General features: G+C 48.0%; 6 protein-coding genes across 6 annotated transcripts in view; 3 read left to right on the plus strand and 3 right to left on the minus strand.

The window, feature by feature from the left end:
* The window catches only part of PFICI_12865 (uncharacterized protein), a gene marked incomplete at both ends in the record, with an annotated part of 5108 nt that extends 4249 nt beyond the window's left edge, over positions 1 to 859 (plus strand). Inside the window, 2 exons of the mRNA XM_007841446.1 lie at positions 61 to 710; positions 821 to 859. Coding sequence (XP_007839637.1) covers positions 61 to 710; positions 821 to 859 — 689 coding nt within the window. The remainder of the gene's footprint in view (positions 1 to 60; positions 711 to 820) is intronic.
* Positions 860 to 2314: 1455 nt separating this feature from the next.
* PFICI_12866 (uncharacterized protein) lies at positions 2315 to 4125 on the minus strand (the record flags this gene model as incomplete). The annotated part of the gene is made up of 2 exons (XM_007841447.1): positions 2315 to 3571; positions 3631 to 4125. 2 exons carry the CDS (start codon positions 4123 to 4125, stop codon positions 2315 to 2317), a joined length of 1752 nt encoding a protein of 583 aa, XP_007839638.1.
* A 565-nt stretch (positions 4126 to 4690) lies between these two features.
* PFICI_12867 (uncharacterized protein) lies at positions 4691 to 6265 on the minus strand (the record flags this gene model as incomplete). The annotated part of the gene is made up of 2 exons (XM_007841448.1): positions 4691 to 6159; positions 6205 to 6265. The coding sequence occupies 2 exons, from the start codon at positions 6263 to 6265 to the stop codon at positions 4691 to 4693; spliced, it is 1530 nt and encodes a 509-aa protein (XP_007839639.1).
* A 4331-nt stretch (positions 6266 to 10596) lies between these two features.
* On the minus strand, positions 10597 to 12868 carry PFICI_12868 (uncharacterized protein; the record flags this gene model as incomplete). Its single annotated transcript, XM_007841449.1, has 3 exons — positions 10597 to 11524; positions 11657 to 12723; positions 12800 to 12868. The coding sequence occupies 3 exons, from the start codon at positions 12866 to 12868 to the stop codon at positions 10597 to 10599; spliced, it is 2064 nt and encodes a 687-aa protein (XP_007839640.1).
* Positions 12869 to 15819: 2951 nt separating this feature from the next.
* Positions 15820 to 17148, plus strand: PFICI_12869 (uncharacterized protein; the record flags this gene model as incomplete). Its single annotated transcript, XM_007841450.1, has 1 exon — positions 15820 to 17148. The coding sequence occupies one exon, from the start codon at positions 15820 to 15822 to the stop codon at positions 17146 to 17148; it is 1329 nt and encodes a 442-aa protein (XP_007839641.1).
* Positions 17149 to 17469: 321 nt separating this feature from the next.
* Positions 17470 to 18409, plus strand: PFICI_12870 (uncharacterized protein; the record flags this gene model as incomplete). The annotated part of the gene is made up of 4 exons (XM_007841451.1): positions 17470 to 17503; positions 17573 to 17763; positions 17837 to 17964; positions 18079 to 18409. The coding sequence occupies 4 exons, from the start codon at positions 17470 to 17472 to the stop codon at positions 18407 to 18409; spliced, it is 684 nt and encodes a 227-aa protein (XP_007839642.1).
* Positions 18410 to 19556: the final 1147 nt, after the last annotated feature.

Consider the following 19556-nt stretch of genomic DNA (forward strand, 5'->3'; position numbering starts at 1 on the left):
AAATAGGCGCCGACCTAAATGCTTTAGGTAGCAGTAAAGACCAGACACTACTTCAGTCAGCTTTGGGAAAAGGGCAACTCGACGTCGCCAGACTGCTTCTCGAAATGGGCGCCGACCTAAATGCTATAAGCAGTAGTAAAAAACAGACACTACTTCAGTCGGCTTTAAATAACGGGTATTTCGACAAAGTTGAACTGCTTCTCGAAATGGGCGCTGATCTGCATGCGGTAAACAATAAGGATAGACAGGCACTACTTTATTCAGCTTCTGCTGCCGGATATTTGGAAGCAGTCAGATTACTTCTCGATAAAGGTGCCGACCCAAATGCTACACAAAGCAACAAGGACGGACGAATACCACTTTATGCTGCTACCACCAACAGACATATCAAGGTGGTCCAACTTCTTCTGGAGAAGGGCGCTAAAGTAGATGCCTCGGGGTATCTCGGACGGACACCACTTTATTCTGCTTGTGCCAACGGACACATCGAGATAGCCAGGTCCCTTATAGAAAAGGGTGCAAGCCTGAGATTTCTAGACGGTTACAAACGAACAGCACTCGAACTTGTTGTTGCTAACAATCATTTCGAACTTGTTGCACTCCTTGTGGAAATGGGTGCTAACCCAAATGTTAGAAACGATCTTGGACGGACGCTGCTCAATCTTGCTGCGGGTGGTGGGCGCCCTGAATTAGTTGAACGACTTCTCAGGGTAGGTGCTGATTTAAGTATTGCTGACTTTCACGGACGAACTCCGCTTCATTCTGCTTCAAACTGCGACAACCCCGAAGTGGCTAAATTACTTCTTGAAAATGGTGCAAGCCTAACTACCCTCGATCGGGGCGGAAGGACGCCGCTTGATTTAGCTTTACTTGGACGGAATTTTGAAGTGGCTCGGTTTCTACTGATGTGGGGGCGCTGGAGAAGTCCCTATAACGGCTTAGCTTGGAATGGCTCAATAGTCCAAATGGGGCATATAAGCCTTTGTTTTTCGTTGCGTTCAGCATACGGATAATGGATCCATCGTTTTCTTCAATTGATACAGTTCCCATATACTTCACGATACAATTTGCTATTTGGTCAAAAACCATACAATGGCTGCAGCCTCACGTCTGTACGTCTTAGGTGGGGTTGTTTTGGTTTGGTTTTCGTTTGGTTTTCGTTCACCATCTCACTACGGGAACAGGGTGAAAATTTAGAGATCGTGGAGAACTAGTTGAAAGAGTAATAGTAGCTGGTTCGCAGGCTCGCCCACTCAGTGCTGCTGACTTTCGTCAGGGCTTTTCAAGTGTTAGGCTGGATTGTACGTTATACTGCATACCTACATAATCAGGCAAAACCTGTCCGGAGTCGTGATCCTCAACTCGACCTTCATCAGCCGCACTAATTCGAAGTTCCTCCTCGTGTTATCTTATGTTCCAAGTCTATCAGGGCTTTGTAAATGCTCAAGTCCCACCAGTACCGATGACCCCGCGCGCGATAACTCAGACAATGTGAAGTGATTGAATATCAGGAGTCTGAGGGCAAGGAGGGACAGGAAGATTAAGCTGTCGGGATGTGCATGCGTATCACACAGCTCGGCCGAGTAAGCGCCACGAGTGTGAAAAAGGGCATTTCGAGCTTGATACACTTGCCATTAGATAGCTCACGAGACTGCAGCCTTTGGTATCTTAGGATAACGTAGTACTGGTGGTTCCCGAGCAAGACTACCATTACACAGTTCTGTTCCCGAACCGGAAGAATCGGCCTGGCCGGCTGCCTCTGTAAGCGAAGGCGTTCGGGATCTGCTCACCGCAGTACCGCTGATCATCCAGTGCCCTTGGTCGAGACGAAGCTGAAGCAAGGCATTCGTCTTCTCGCGTTGCTTGGGCCCTACTAGGTGTCTAAGCTTCGAGGCGATACTTGTTCCGACCCAATTGGAGATCTTGGATAAAACTGTCGAATATGTATTCTTCAAACAGTTTCAGGAACGCTATCGCAGTTGCGGGAGGTTACTCAGACTATGGCTTTCGGTTTGGCAGCTGGATCACTACGAAGTTGTTGAGGTATCTTCGATCCACATTGCATATGTACCCAGTGTCTACTGTACGGGATGAGGCTGGTCTAACTGGTTGGATCTCGCGGGGTCCCTTTCAGGAGATCTAGCAGTCCGCTGGTTCCTTTCTTGGCATCTCCGGGCCACTACCAAGAATATGGATACGCCTCAATGACATCGATCTTGCACGGCACATATTCTCTGCCCTCAAATGATGTACGAGCTAAACATGACATTATGCCTGCATGCCTTCGAGATAGCGGCAAGTGATTGCCTGCCATTTATTTTCTCCTCCAGACCAAGGGACATTTCTCTGGATGTAACATCTGCAACAGCAATACAGGGGCCGAGTCGAATTCGATCTGATGCAGCACCCTCTGACGAGCGGCGTCGGCTGTCTCTCCGGTTCTGAGGACTGGGTCAACGCGCCAATCTCGAAAGAGCGATGCTATAGTCGCGACGGATTCAACTTGTGAGAACTTTCTGCCCACACAGTCGCGAGGGCCTCCTGACCATGCAAGGAATATGCCGCGCGCTGGAGTGATGAATTCTTCTGTATCGATTGTGTCCGTAAGTGAAGCCGCGTTAGCGGATCTTATAAAACGAGACGGCCGCCATTGCAGAGAATCGCTGCCCCAGTATTTTGGGTCTGTCTGCAAAGATGCATAACTTGGGACAATCATTGTCTTTGGCGGCAGAACCAGAGTCTTTTCTCCTACGGTGAAAGTCTGTGGTGTCTGTGTATCCACTACCTTGGACGTCGGAACGGGCGTGTAAAGTCGGAGCGTCTCATAAATGACAGCAAGACAGCGCTTCAGGCGAGGATAGTCCGAGTACAGCCACTCATCTGGCTCACGGTCACCCATGACATGGTGGATCTCTTCCGAAATCCAATCCTGGGTGGCAGGGTTTGCTGCCAGGAAGCACAGGGCAAAAGTGAATGTGTGAGCAGTGGTGTCGTGACCAGCGAAATTGAACGTGAACATATTGCCATATATCTCACTTTCCGTCAGACCGCCGAGCGTGGATGCGGTAGCTTCATCCTGAGATGCACGAACCAACGAGTTCATAAAGTTTCGATCTTTGGAACCCCCTTCCGCGAGAGATTTCTTTTCATCCTCGTAGACTTGAGTTAAATGCCGTTGAAATGAGACACATGCCGCATGAACTTGTCGCAGCTTTCGTGGGAGCCAAGGCTTTGCGAGAAAGTTTCTGCCTAGTGCAAAAATCAAGACACAATTCTCCAGGATCATTTTCAGAGAGTCTTTGTAGTTGATTTCAAGATCGTCGGAGATGCTTCTATCCTCTTCATCGTGGCCTTGAAACTTGAAAGACTTGCCGAAACCAGCTCGGGACATGACGTGGAGGGACAGAGTTCGGAGGTCATCGGCAGTTGTGCGCACGGATGACTTTGAGGTCCAGTAGCGGAGCACATCTTGAGCCACTGTGATGCTCTCAGTCCAGGCAACGTGGTTGGTTTGGTCATTGAATGAGGAGGCTGTGATTCGGCGATGTTTCAACCACTGCGCTCCTTGGGCCTGCATATCACAGTGTGAGTTTATAAAAACATTCTAGCCACTAGATATCTGAAGCTCACAGTAGATATGTTTGGACCGAATACATCGAGTATTGCTGAATAGTTTCGAACCTTAATTATGAGCTTCATGTCGATTAACGGCGAGGACGCACCTGTAACAGATACATCGCGGGGAAACTCCTTCCCGCAACGCCAAATATCAATCACGGCGTCAGGGTCAGCGACATAAAGCCACGTGTTGAGCGAAGAAACAAGAATGTATGCATCGCCCATCTCGTGATGCGAGTAGTATCTGTCAGGTACTTCCCAGCCTCGGAAATTGTAACGAGTGAAGCTGTTGTTTCCGAGTCCAAATGGAAGTTGTTTGATCAGTGAGATAACTCGACGATCAACCACCAACCACAACGGATTGACATGGTCGAATAGAATAATCCGGACTGGAACACCAATCTTGCGAGCTTTTAGGTAATTGCGAAGCAATGAGAGACTAGACTGCAGGACTACGCCGGTCACCAGCAGTATTACGACCCCAAGGATCGCCAAAAGGACCGCCATTTTAGGCTGCAGTATGGGACTGCGTTGTTCTGAGACGTTGCAGAAAGATAGCGGACAATATCACTCAAGGATGCCCAGGCTCATTCGATCGGAGAGGTAAAAGTGTATAGGAAAGGATGACATGCGTGGTTCAATGAAAGAGTAAGGATTTGGGGGTTGGAAGGCAAAGTGACATTAGATCGATGGCACTTCCAAGAAAATTGAGAAGAAACAACAATGACCAGGTTTGGGAATACGTGCCCCAAGGGCACATGATGCCAGGGATTGGGGGCCAGCGGCTACTGGTTGCGGCTTTGCTGACCATGCCAAGAGACCACGCTAATACATTTTACCCTTGCCTTGTCTACCACTAACCACTACACTCCCAGCCACTATCCGCTTTGCAACAGAACAAGAAATAAATATTATCTACATTCAGACACGTACAGGCTAGAATTTGAATACCTACATAGTAATTATTAACATATATCTAGAGCACGGTAGTTTGTATCAAAAAGCAGTAAATTCTCGAAAGAGCGTTGGGAGCGTGCCCAGATTGGGCGTCCACGGCCCAGCCGTTGCAATATCAAGATTGGGTTGCCGAGCTCTTTCGCTTTTTGCAAGGAGCTGGAACGTCACCCTTACTGCTGTGATTTGAATCATTCTCTTTATCCGTGGGAGGCGCTGCGGTGGCCTTTTCTTCTTCTTCTTCTTCTTGTTCGGTTAGAGTCGGCAGGTTCTGCGGAGGACTGGTCGAGTCGGACAGTTTTGAATTCTCCGTGTCGCACTCATCCGGGAGCTGATCAATGATCGAGCGGATCCGTTGCAAGTGTGTCGGCACCCAGACATCATAAATGTTCTTTGTAAATTGGTAGGCTTTCCACCTATCTTGGCCGTCCTGTGCCTTAAGGGCAATGGGAGCGATTAGATGGTGGTAGTATTTGATGCCTCCGGCCTCGTCGATCACCGCGTAGTGGCCATAGATCCGTACCCACGCGTCGTCATATGAGATGGAAAACGCGAGAATCTCACGATTGAGTTCATTCTCGCGCTTCACGAGGCGAAAAAGCGCGAGAATGCCTCGCACCGCCAGCGCCATACTGTGCGCGTTCTGTCGATCTGCGGTGTTGAGCCCCGGCTCTCCACATTTCACTTCGCAGGCTAGGAACGGGAAAAACATCCTGTTTGTGGCCATGAAAAAGGACCGCTCGGTACTGCCCCAAGGTATGTCGCGTACAAAAGGGGACAGTCTTGCAAGCTGAAGTTTAGTGAAGGCGTCTATTTTGAATCCAACGGAGTAGTCCGGCTGTGGACGGGCTCCTGTAAGCGGAATTGAACGATTCCAGCCATCATCGAAGCTCTCCTCCAGAATATGCAGGTGCTTGTCACCCTTCCTGGCAAGAATGGCTGCCGAAGGAACGATAAGCTGTCCGATGTTTCGGATGACCCGAGCCTCATTTCGGCCTCGTAAATCATCCAAAGTCGTGGCAAACATCTCATCGTGGAACAGCGAATTCTCTGGAAACGTCTGCTTCAGTTCAAGCAAACTTTTGTACAAGACTTTACTCTCTTCGGAAACTCCTATTTCTGACTCAGTCAAGAAACAATTCTTCTCTAGAAGTCGCTGCTCATAGCGTGGAGATGCATACGGCACGCTCTGTGCCTGCGATTTTGCTGAACTCCGCGTCACAGGCGTCCCAGAGTCTGCCCGTTTCCAGCCGGTCGAGATTTCGCTGTATTCACTTTCTGTGAGACCTTCCATCTCGGATTCAACGTTTTTGTTGCCGGACCAGTGTCCTTCGTTTATCCAGAGCGCGATTGGGTCACTGTTTTCGACTATGTCAACTGTGTAGTCAGAACTCAGTGTTGTTATGCGTGATTGATTCGTTTGCACAGGATCCTGTGCTTCTTCAAGCGCTCTCTTCTGATCTCGCACATTTCGGCTCGTTGATGTTGCACCAGACGATACTGCATTTAAGTCTCTACTGTCCGCCGCGCTTCCTTGTCCTGGTTGCTTTGCTGTTCCTTGTCCCGATTGTTTCCCTGGTTTTTGTTCTGTTCATTATTAGTACAAGAAATGTCTCCTCTTGATATACGAACCTTGTTCTACTGGCGTATTATGCGACTGCTGACGTGCTTTCTGAGCTCGAGTTTGGACCATGTTGATGAAGATGATAGGTTAGGGCGAGGTGTCTATTGCGGCTATATCCTACGCAGTACAGTTGCGTGCAGAGATTCTAGATGGGATTGACCGAATTCGACAGCTACTGGATTTTGATGGATGAAGTGACTGAGGGTCGTGATACAAAGTGTTTAAGATTTTAGGAAAGTTCGACACGGAGCTTTCGTTGGTGGTGTAAGTTGATGATTGATGGTGAAAAATCGTTGAAAAAGAAAATAAAGGAAATAAAGAACTGTGAACAATGAAGTGGGACCATCATCCAAAGACAAAGGGTCCATACCTAACTAGTAGGTAATAAGCTACACAGGTCATCCTAGTATACAAAGAACTTGACAGATTGTAGCCGTTCTGCTATAGTATCCGCCAATGTTGGAGGACTGTTTCTCCATAATTGTTAACCATGTATGTATGACCTTATAAACTACTTCATACTTAGCACGGTAGGGTTCTTAGGCTGCTGAATACCCAACCGCTTGGTAATTCGTAGGAAAGTACCCAAGTAGTAAGGACCTCTCCTAGATACCGTTGTACTTTCGCAATCTGCAGCAGAAGCCCAGAGGGTAGCATATAATTCTACTAGGTTAGCTAAATAAACACCGGCATGAGCACATTACTTGAAGAAAACTTCTTAGTTGCTCGGGGATTGTAAAGACCACTAACATAAATTCGAAAACGCTACCTACGTTTAGCGCATTTTGATTTCAAGAGTAATTCAAACGTGTGTACCGCCGAGAACCTTGCAAAGTCATCAATCGCCCCCAAATCCAACTACTGGACGAGCGTCCCCACCCCCACGCCCTATAAAGGTTAAAGATTCGAGATTTGCCAGACCAAATTGCTGTGGCATGTATGAATCAGGACCTAGGTAATTATTTAATGTGTCGCTTCCAGTTCTGGGCAACAAATCGTCTTTTGTGAATGCAGAGGGCCAAAAATGGTTCCGTAACACAAGGCTGTGTTTGACACAGCCACTGTTCATACATGAATGACTTGACCACCTGTAGCCATTATTGAAGTTGCTGAGTTCTCACCTTCGTTCCTCTCTTGTTTTATGTGCCAATTACCTGCAAATATCACTGCTGCCAAAAAATGGTCGCCCGGTATTATGTATTGCCATTTTCGCTCAATAGTGAGTGTCTTTCGCTCACAGAAATAATGTCTCTCTTAACACTATGCCTTGCGCCACTTATTACGCACGTTGCATCAGGCTCATCTAGTGTGTCTTGCCTCGTAAACGACAAACCACAATGGTACGAGAAAATCTGTCACTATAATCCCACGTCCATCCTGTGGCGCTATGCTGCCATCACCGACCGGCGCATTCGAGCCATATCATGGGACAAATCCGACATGGCTGCAACCAATGCAATATTTTGGACATCTCACGGCTGGGATGGTTCCGAGGAAATGGTATCAATCGCGGAAATCTGTTGCTTACGCCTACCAGAACATTCCCGAGTTGATATCATGTCAAGCGCTATGCTGAAGACTGTCTTCACCACAGCACAGGGCATCTCTGCGCTTTACTGGATTGTGTATCACTTGGTCAGCCCCAAAGATACCGACAGCTTCATATCGCTCGTTGGCGTTGACAATATCTTTCTTCCACTGGCACTTTTCGGACTGCTCCGACTCTGCGCCTCTACATGGCTCACAGATGATTACGTCTATGCTGCTAGATCTGATCTTCATTTCAAGCCGCTCCCACCAACTCCAATACCAGGAAATTCTCCTAGCACCATGCGCACGGCACAGGGAACGAATCATAAGCCTTTCGCCATACCGGTGACGAGAACGAACCGTTATAATTCAACATCATATTGGCCATCTGTGGCGTTTCGGATTGCCTATGTATTGATACTCGTGGTGTATTGGGCAGTTTGTGTTATATATGCTCTCCCAATATCCTGGCAAAATGTCCCTCTTGGCTCAACCATGAGCTTGACAATGTTTCTGATGGCGTTTCTCTATCTCGCATTTCTGACAATATCGGTCCCACTTCTCGCCTATTACTCAAGTCGTCAAGAAAGACCAACAATCATACCATGCATCTCAAATCGGGGGTACAGACTGTACACCTTCGTGATGCTCGCTTATGTCTTGTTCTTCATAGTCATTGCAACTTTGGAGACCACGAAAACACCACAGGGTGGTTACTCAAGCATAAGATGGGACACAGGCGGAACAGGGTGCAATCCTAAGATATGGTATGCAGGTTTTCCAAACTCACTCTTCTTCGGCCTTGCCTCGACGCATAGCAACATTTCAGTCAGCCCTGGATCAGTATCCGGGGATGCATGGGCACCGTCTGCAGTTTGGAATGCGTCTGGGTCTGAATTGAGTCTGTATAATTTCACAGGGTATTGCCGTGGCATCGCAATGGTATGACTTTCGTCATCTCTCAAGGAACCAGCCTTGAATCCTCGGCCGTGCTAGTCATCTGTGTTCGGAGGCAGTCAGCCTCACGTATAGAGACCACAGCATAAGAGTACATGAGCTTTTTCGTAGCCTTCCCATCATGAAATACCTGAATGGATTCAAGGTGCTCATCCCACTACAGACTTCTTAAAGTGCATTTCGAATCTTCCCAAATCCAAATCATCACTAGCCTACCCCCTTGCGCTGTAAGTTATCTCTGTCACTCTCTTTTTGTCTACGAGCTATGGCATACCGACTTGTTGTTACCTGGCTTACTTAGGTCAACTCCCCAAGATTTCGACTTGTGGACCAATGTTGGCCATCACTAACAACCAACATTGAAGGCTTTCAATTAACCTACATAGGCACGCAACCAGGTAATTGGGGACCTTATAAGTGGGACACGTGAATGGGGTGCTGAAATTCAATGGTACGTACGACATACTTTGTACACAGCGGTGTTTAAGGGACGTAGAGGATATTATCATACATTCAAGCGCTCAATGTTTCCACAAGATCCTCACGGTTGACTGCATTGGAAATGCAATTTAGGCCTTGCTATACCAAGAAATCACACCCGAGTCCGCCCTCACGAATGAACCAACTTTTGGACCCCTCATGTGCATGATCGTTTCCACCCATTACTACTGAATTACCACCGCCCGATCGATTCCAGGAGCATTGTTTTGTTGGCCTTGCAGAAAAGTCAACAGGGAGCAGTTGGTAGTTGACTCATGATAATCGATAGCGGCGCATCCGGGTGTAGTGGAGCACGTGTTAAGACAAATCAGAAAATTCTCCGTTGGGATAGTCGCAAAAACGTTGTTGCCTGCATCGTAGCTGGCATCGCAAGCAATATTGAAGACCACTCCATTCGGTGCTTGATACGAAGGTGCCAGACCTATACAGTCTGTAACCACGGGGCCCTGTTTATAGCGGCGTGTCAGCTTCTCTCTTTGCATTCTTTCAGTCGTGTGGCTGTGAGAAAATGCCGGCGCTTCCAAATGAAAACTCTAAGCGTGCAGACCAGGTCATGTTAGAGTTATTGGAAACCACTTACAGTGGCAGAGGTGGTTGTCGTTGTACTTGTCGTCGTAGTCGACGTGGTTGAACTGATCACTTCGGTGCTGGTCATCGCCGTGATTGTCGACACGGTAACGGTCTCAGTTAGTGTGGCGGTGGAAGTGGATGTGGTCCTGACTGTACTGGTGACGACATCCGTTACTGTGCCCGAAGTGATTACAGTAGTATCAACCGTAATAGTCTTGGTAGAAGTACTAGTATCAACCGTGATAGTCTTGGTGGAAGTCGTGAATGTCTCCCTTGCCTGATAGCAGGAACCTGTCCCATTTTCAGCAACATACCCTGTGGATCACGCTCAGATGACACGCTGTCAGGAGGGGCTAATTCCTTTCCCGTTCCTGGATGCCATAATTAAGGCTCATATCCAGGACCTCCCTTTGTTCGGTGCACTGCTATCAGAAAATCGCATAATTCCGTGGATCGCCGACTCTTGGATTCCGCATTATTTCGGTTATCATTTCCCCCTATCACTTCCTTTGCCTGGGCCCTGTCTGGGAAGACAAAAAGACGCTGGACGAATGGTCACGTGGAGAACGCACCTACTCGGAGCGACTATGGTGGATTGGAAGTCTGGTCGATGTATTCGGTCAGGGAACTGGCTTGGAGGTTTTCCAAGCCTTGATTTTCTACATTACGTTTCTAGTTACATGCACGATTGGATATTCAGGTACTGAGTTCGCAGGAGTAAGAGTCATGGGTAGTGAGTGTATTAGCGAGGTTCAACTAATATCACTTTTTTTTTTTTGCACCGAATTAAACTGCTTCTGGAAAGTTTCCGGATTCATGGGCGAATTTCCTATACTCTCCCCTCACCCTTGGTAATAGTCCTGATCATGGAAGCCTTGATTGAAGTCGTCTCGCTCAGAAACTTGGCCAAACAGAAGAGATAAACTCAAAGTGCCATCTTCCATGCTATGGCCCACTCCAGGATACCAAGGTACAATGGCTCCATTTGAGATGGTGTTTGAGCTTGAGGGAAGCAACCCAGTGTGCTTTCCTGGAGAAGAATCACCGTGTTGATCCACTCTCTTTGTTGCATCATCATCGATCTCAAATCTATAGAAGTCGTCATGAAGGAGGAGTGTATCATCCCAACCTACATCATCTGGGAATGTGTTGATGGGAAAGGTCATATTCTGGTTGACGGCATTTGTATTCCCATCATCGGGCCCAAGCCCGAGCGTATGTAGAGTGCTTGGGATAGGACTTGGAGATCGGAGAGCGGCAAGGAAATCTGCGCCTATGCGTTGCTGATTGCTTTCAAGCCTCGGGAGAGTATTGCGTGTAGTCGGCTCGCCATCCTTGGCTTCAGATAAATCGCGCGTTGGCAATATGTCGAGTTCAAAGTCTCCATAACCCCACTGTTCGACCAAGGCGTCGGAAGTTAGAACGGACCATTTTTCAACGGCTAGATCTGTCTGCCGTTTTTGCTCTGCCAGAGTGGCGAACGTTTCGTGGGGAAGAAATTCAGCAAAGGACGACCACAGCAGTGCCCGGTTTTGCTGAAAGAATCTCAATAGCTGTTTCGCTATTCTTCTCGCAGCAACAACCTCAGGCGACACCACAAATGGGTCTGGAAATGGAGCTGTAGCATCAGGGAAAATGATCTTGTAGAGATGCAACCACTGTTTGGCAATACGTTCATCGCGAGGTCCCGACTCCCTGGTGGCCCTCATTTTGACATGAGCCAGGGCTTCGTGGTTCAGGAATAAAACTTTACTAGGGCGGGAAACCCCACTCAGACAATTATGCCAACGTTGTGCGTCGTTGGGTAGTGATTGAAAGCAGCCTGGACAATGCTCCTGTGAATGTCTGTCTTTGAGATGATCCTTGAGGTCCGAAATCCGTCGAAATTTTCTCAATTTGCACCTGTCGAAACGAACTGGATCATTCTTGAAGAAGGGACAGCAGACGCGCCGCTTATCATGATCGGATTTGGACTCAGGCAATGCAGGATCGCGTTGTTGATCATCCTCGGAATTTCCATCTTCACCCTCATCAATGTTGCCTTTCTGTCGTTGACTTGTTCTTGATCCGCGGGGTTTCGTGACTCGATTGTCATTTGAGCGCTTGGTAGCGCTGTTGCTATTGCTTTGCACGGATTTCCCAGCCTCTTTATTTGACCTTCGTGGCGCATGCGTTCTCCAGAAATGGTCATCGACAATTTCGATGACTCGTTTACGGAATTCGTGCCATGCTTCGTCAATGACACCTTGGCGCAGAGCTTTGTCGATTGCGCACCACCTGGAGTCCGCAGGATGGTCGAGAGTACCTGGCTCACCTGCATTACTGCATCTGGTAGATATATGTGCGCTCTGCTCATTGTCGCTGAAATTGCTATCAGAGCCATGCGTCAAATGACCAGCAACAGTAGCATTGCCTGTGCGTGTGGATCGATTCCGAGGCAAAGCATCAAAAGCTCGAGAAGTCAAAGGATCACTGCCGTACAACAATTGCCCGGCACTCCACGAGAACTCAAAATGCCAAGGCAAAACGGCTAGTGCATCGCTTCTGGAGTTTGGGTTGACGGTAGGCAACTCCGAGATGATTATGTCTAAATTGCCGATTGTGTGTTTGTTTGGATGCCGACCCGAGAAGTCCCCCATGCCTGAAAGTAGGGAGACATCTAGCAAGCCATGGTTCTGCTGACCAGCAGATAAGGCGTCGTCGGTAGGGACGGAGAAGGATTTTCCACGAGACGATTCTGAAATTGCGGTGGTTTCTGCATAGTCTGCATGGTGCATTTCGGGCAGTGGAAGTTCAAGATCCGCCGAGGCACCAGCACGGGCCGAACCGCTTAGTGGCCGAGTAGGATCATCCTGCGGATCCGGACAGTCGGTTTCCTGACCCTCAAATCTACGGCCAATGCTTAGCAAGAGAGGTCCACCCTGGAGGTCTTCTTCACGATTCGCATCCAAGTCAAAGTTTTCAGTTACCTGAAATTTGCGCCAAAAGAGTCAGTCAAAATACTAGTGACAATCGACTATGATGGAGAATTTGACTTTGACTCACTCGAAGCGATCGCTTGCCAGACCCAGTTTCATTAGGGTTTGTATCATCGGGCAGCTGATAGGATTGCATTGTAAGATCGCAATACCGAATGATTATGAAAAAATTCTTGGAAAAAAGATGCGTGTCAAACTTGGATTATCAGTTGCCCTAGATTGGTTTTTTTGCAGCTGCTGGACGTGAAACTTCTTTGAAATAGTGACCCGGAATGCTGTCATTATAATCGGGAACCCCAATTCACTCTCAAAGTTCTAATGCTATATAAATTGAAAGCCAGAAAGGGCTGTTCTCGTTCACCGATGTACAAATCTACCAATGTGTAATGTCAGGTCCGAGATTTGGACCAAGATTTGGTCGTTCAATGCACCTCTCTGGACCAAATCCTGGGCTTCAGATGTAGATTCTCGACCAAGGTCTGGTCTATGCACGAAAACGGGAACATGGCCCACTAAATACGCCCAGTCGTGCTGGTTGGAACCCATGTCATTGCCTCAGGCTGCGTCTACTGGGGGAGATGCATGATCCAATCCGAGTGAACCAACAAATACATTTGATGCAAGAAATCAGGGGCTTTTACGGTGTGAAAACTTTATAGATTTCTAGGTACCCTTGAAAGTGAAAAGCTGTTTTGGGGGGCGTGAACATCAGTACTCATCTACGCCTTCAATGTTCACGGAGACTCATTGTACCCATATCACTATCTACGTACCCCAAGCGTCTTTTCCCAAGTTTGTGCAGGACACCGAAGATCTGTACCCTGGCATGATAAGCATGCGATGCGTTGCTGTGTTACACAAAATGGAGAACTCTTCTCGCCAAGGGACGTGTATCCTTTGACCGCTATGTTAGCACTCATATGGTGACAGCGGGGGGATTCCGAAATTTGTCTGTAATTGGTGTTTTGCGTTTCATCATGAATCGATGACTGTGGAATGAGTGGAGGGTGCAAAAATTCCACACCAACAGCTTGGCCGCATGGAAGCGGCCATATTGAACCTCTCACATCGTGGGTACTTCCTCTGTCAAGTCCCGTCAAATCAATTGGCCAACGTCGTATCCGTACTACTGGGCCTCAATGAATACATGATCCGATCAGCCGACAGGCGCCGGCGTGAACGCGGGATTCAATTGTGGACAATGTCTGTCTTAGAAACTGACAACGCCATGGCTTGCCACCGTGGACAGGTCTTTGAGAGCTAAAGAGCTCTCCGTGTACAATTCAATTCATTGGTGACCCCTGATATCAATTCCCAGCCATAGAATGACGTCTTCGCCGTAATAAACATCTGAGATTCAAATCCAAGACAGCGAAATTCAAATTACTTCTCATATTTGAGAGGCTCACGCAAGATTGCATGTTTGTTTAGGTAACAACGAAATAGTCGGAACACTACTTCTCATAGAAAGCATTGACGCTTATGGGTATACTAAGTAGTGTTATGAAGATGTTGCTATCCTCCTCGGTGAATGTTGCTGGGGATCTTCTTGGTTATTATAAGGGAAATCCGAACGGGGTATACGGCGGGACGAAAGGCCAACGGCATCAGTTCTCAACGACACAGGAACGGATCCTAAATCTTGGGCACGGTCCGACTCATGCCCGGGCCGCTTCTTTGCCAACCTCGAAATCAAGATCGTCCTCGTGCGTGTGCTAATGCATAATGAATACCAGCTCAAAAATTGGCAACAAGTGCCCGGCGAATCAGTGCGCGCACGAAATCATCTTGCCGAATCACGATGTTGGAATCTTGATGCGCTTCCGGCCTGCCTCTCAGCGGCTCGTGCTCTGAGCCTAGTCGTCAAGTCAACGCATCATGAGCACTTCTGCCTGGTGCCAAAGTATGTCACATGTGAGAGTGACCCGCAGGATAAACGATCCTCAAGGATAAGGACTGAGCGCTTAGATTAATGCTCTACGTATTGAATAACACCAATTAAGTTTGGCTCGAGCATGGTTTTATAAACCAGCTAATATTTATTAGGTGATTTCCTATACAAAGAAGTATTAAATATATGGTTTTCAACCACGCGTTTTATAACGAAATTATAATAAAAAAATACTTATTTTCATCTTTATATTGTTTCAACCCTTTAACTTAACAATCTGCCTTTTAATAATTTTGTTTTAAAAACGATCCGCAGAAATTCATAAAAACTAGGTAAGTTTAAATTTGAAACATTTTTGGGCTTTCTGGAATTTAGTTGAAAGCCCGCTATAACCTTAGTGGATTCCCCCCTGTAATGCAGATTTACACCCACTGTCGGCCACTGAAATTATAGCGTATCATTTTTTGCGGCGGTATTGCGTGCTGAAAGTGGCTGTCTTTGATGTAAAAGGGTCAATTAAGGTTTTTGTTTATTGCATGGTTGTCAATTCGCCGCATTCTTCCACTTCTACTCTCATATCACGAATTCTCATGGGTCGATCCGATATGATTGTTCTTCAGAGATGCAATACCAATTCGCAAGTTGCAGGACAGACAGGCTGCACCTGGTCAACTGTGGAGTGCCAGCTATGTCTGTAGGGCGCATCTTGTCTCTACAGGCGCCTCCACCTTTACACTGCAACAATCAATCCCTCTGGATGACTCGATCGCAACAATTCAGACTGACTTTACTGCTAGCAAGAAACCTGCTGTAAGGGACAAGGGCACGTCACGTGTTGCTTGGTTTGGTACCCGGCATGTAAGCTTGGTTTCCCGCCTGCTTATTAGGCGTCCTCCCTGTACGAAGCACACTCGCTCTTTTAACAACAGCATCAGCCAAGTCTCGTTTCCGCAAGAGCAATCATCACTCTATACACTGCGAAATGACTCGGCTTCTGAATTTCGTCGCCTGGGCGACTAGCTTGGTCGCGGCTGTGAGTTTCCTCTCAACATCATTTTCTGGTTCTTGGATGCGGTCTAATGAAACTGCAGTACATTGGTTACCTAGTAGTGTACAATATCTGGCTTCATCCGCTAGCAAAGTACCCGGGGCCATTTCTCTGGCGTGCCTTTCGGCTCCCTTTTCTTTTGTCATTCATGAAAGGCCAACTACCGCACGATATCAAGAAGTTCCATGAGCAATACGGCGATATTGTCCGCCTGGCTCCAGACGAGCTATCGTTTGTTGACCCTACCGCTTGGAGGGATATCTACCCAAAGAACTTTGTCCGTCCAAACGAGTACAAGGACCAGCCTCCAGGCAAGACTGCATCAAACTTGATTGCATGCACCGAAGAGGAGCATGCTCGTTTCCGGAGAATTCTAGCACCAGCGTTCTCGGAGCGATACACAGCAGCCCAGGAACCTCTAGTGCGTTCGTATATCGACAAATGGATCTCGAAGCTCGAAACCCGCATCGCAAACTCGCCGGAATGCCTATCAACAGACATTGACGCTGTGGAGTGGATCAACTATTTGGCATTCGATATTATTGGAGATCTGGTCTGGGGCTCTTCGTTTGGCTGCCTGAATGGTCTGACGACCCATCCATGGATCCAGACCGTCAGCCAGTTCAAGGCAGCCACAATAGTCGTATCTGCGAAGTTCTACCCTGGGCTATATGGAACTCTCATGGCAATCACACCATCTTCTGCATTAAACGAGGTGATGGAGATGTGGCGCATCACTGAACAGAAGGTTCGTGAAAGGATTGATAACGGCTCCAACCGGCCTGATATTATCGGTCATCTTTTGGAGTCGGAGAAGGATCCTGCAGCGGAATCGATGAGCCGTGAAGAAATGGAAGTCAACGCAATGATGCTGGTGGCTGCGGGCAGCGAATCGATTACTACTGTGTTGACTGGACTACTCAACTACCTTCTGCGTAACCCTGGCGACCTGACCGCAATCGTAGATGAGATCCGAACAACTTTCACCTCTGGAGACATGATCGTGGGATCCAAGCTAAAGCAGCTTCCTATTCTCAACGCTACACTCAGCGAGGGCATGAGGCTTTGTCCGACCATCCCCGATGCGATGCGTCGCAATGTTCCACCTGGAGGAGGCATTGTTGCTGGCCATGCCCTGCCTGCAGGCACAGTGGTCTCGATTCCGCCATGGGCTACCTACAGAGCCCAGCGAAACTTTGGCGAGCCGGAGCGCTTCTTGCCTGCGCGTTGGCTCAGTGATGCAAAGAGCGGCTCGCGAGATAACAAGGCTGCCTTCAACCCATTCTCACTTGGCCCTCACAATTGCCCTGCGCAGAATTTGGCCTGGCTTGAGCTGCGTTTGATCCTGGCGAAACTCTTGTGGACTTATGATGTGACTGTTCCGCCGGGAACCGATCTGCCACGGTGGGACGAGCAGGGCATCTGGTGGTTCTGGGACAAGCAACCCACTAACATCCGTTTGAGCCGTAGGATTTGATGGGCAGACAAAACTAAGGATGGCGAAATCAGGACAAGGTATTTGATCTGGCTAGTCCTTGTCCAATTTGGACTCTTTATTGTCCACAACTTTGCTGTGCCGTACTGCAATCCTTGCCCAGTGCTATGTAAGGCACCAACAGCTGCTTTGCGTGCATCCTTGCCATGAGCCTCCCTGATATGCTTGGCAACATGCCCCCAGGATCCTGATTTAATCTCTGTACTCTGTTTTCAAAATTGCACTCGACACATCCATCGTTTCTTTATTACTACAGAGGATACTCAATACTCATAATAGGGTATTCTGGAAACATTTGTCGCCATGAGCCTCAAGCCGATCAAGCTGTACTGGAGGAGTGAGTTACTCTTTAATTCTCACGAAAGGACGTGAGAAAGACTGTCTGCTAACTCGTACCTTGCATCAGACCAGGTTCCCAACCCCTCCAAGGTTTTGATCATACTCGAAGAGCTGAACCTCCCCTATGAATCCTCCTGGGTCGAGCTTGAAGGCCTCAAGCAGAAGCCGTTCACGGATGTGAACCCAAATGGCCGCGTCCCCGCCATCGAGGATCCAAACCAAGGTGTCACGCTTTGGGAGTCTGGCGCAATTGTCCAGGTGCGCGCTGTTCATCCCGGATCCAAACCTTGGCATGTCCTGTTTTCAGCTTACTCTTTCTCCTCCTGGTTAGTATTTGATCGACACGTACGACAAGGACAACAAAATCTCGTATAGCAGCTTCCCTGAGAAGTACCTGACTCAGCAGTGGTCGTATTTTCAAGCTTCAGGCCAAGGCCCTTACTTTGGCCAAGCCGCATGGTGAGTCAACCGGTGCCATGCCAAATGATCGCACCTCTTCCTCTTGCCGCCTATGTGGGCAATAGATAGTCACTTGTTACTGGTATGGTAAATACTAATCGTCTCCCGCCGCAGGTTCAATCTATTCCACGAGAATGTGTATGGCGAGTCTCCAGAGTCAGCCAAGGTCCGCTACGGCGCCGAGGTCAAGCGCGTCGCTGGCGTGCTCGACGGCGTGCTGGCCAAGTCGGAGTGGCTCGTGGGCGACAAGTGCACCTATGCTGATCTGGCCTTTACCATGTGGAACATGCAGGTCGGCTACTTCATGAGCAGCCGGACAGGCGAACAGGCATGGAACCCGGATGAGTTCCCGCACTTCACCAAGTGGCAGAATGCCTGTCTGGGCCGTGCCAGCGTCCAGAAGGTCATCAGCGTCCTCGGCGAGAAGGAAGTCAAAAGCGGCTAACTGCACACGGCGCCTTAGGAGAACGGCGGCTGTGGCGGAAGCAGAGCATGTCGAGTAATATGCTATCTAATTATGGTACATTTTGGAAACATCTTAGACATTGCGACTAGCTGCATCATTTCGAGATCATTCGGGCGTTCCAGTTGATATTTACTGTACCCGGGGGATATGAAGGGTCAATTCTGTTGCAAAGCAAATATTCTATGAAATACATATATAGAGAGCGATGGGTGTATAAGACATGATGCGGCAACCTGCGTATTCGACGATGCGACCAATTTGGGATCCAACATGGACATGAAACGCCTCTCGACGCAGAGACATGGCCGAACTCGAACAAATAGAGGAGTATCTGTAGCCTAATGCTGCTATCTTCAGAGCGCAGTTCAAGCAAAGCAACTGGCCTGTACTCTGCATTTCAAGGAACGGCGTGATACAGACGGAAATAATTTTCTGATTGCAAACTTGCAAGGACAGCAATATAATCCTTTCTACCAGTGCACTTACCTTTGTGAAATCTCCATAAAGCCTCCAGGATTGTGGTCATCTTGGAAATCTCAAGCTGATGTAGATTTAATTCATTATATCTGGCAATAATGACAAAGCTAGTCACTGTTATTAGTGGGATTTAAAATGCAAAGAAAAGACCTAGATATACACATGCGGGGGGGAGGTAGAGGAAGAAAGACACTAAGTTAGCACCAAATGGAGCTTTACGCGCCCTAGCTCTGCCCCCAGAAGAGGGGTCAAAATCCCTGGAGAACAGTGAGGACATAGCGCGCCACAAGCCCCAGCAGCCTAAAAGTCTACATATCTACACAGATACATACATAATGTAGGTACATTAGATCACTACCTAGTACTCATCGATCCCTCTAGTATGGTTTCATGGACAAGCAACGAATCATGTCAATGTAAGTAGGTACGCAACCATGTATGAGCACTTGGCCCTGGCCGCGGCCGTCAGGTTATAAGCTTAATTGATCTCTCCTGGCTCCGATGGAATGGAACCTGCCAGCGAACTGCATGCAAGCTGAGTCAAGAAATAAATACCTGTTGGTTCGAGACCCTGTCTCCTAAACCCGTGTCCTCGGTTTGGGAATTAATAGTGTTTATCGTGCCAGCTTTGCATAAATTATGCATATTT

The sequence above is a fragment of the Pestalotiopsis fici genome (genome assembly GCF_000516985.1).
Source record: "Pestalotiopsis fici W106-1 unplaced genomic scaffold PFICI_Scf_10, whole genome shotgun sequence".
Classification (NCBI taxonomy): domain Eukaryota; kingdom Fungi; phylum Ascomycota; class Sordariomycetes; order Amphisphaeriales; family Sporocadaceae; genus Pestalotiopsis; species Pestalotiopsis fici.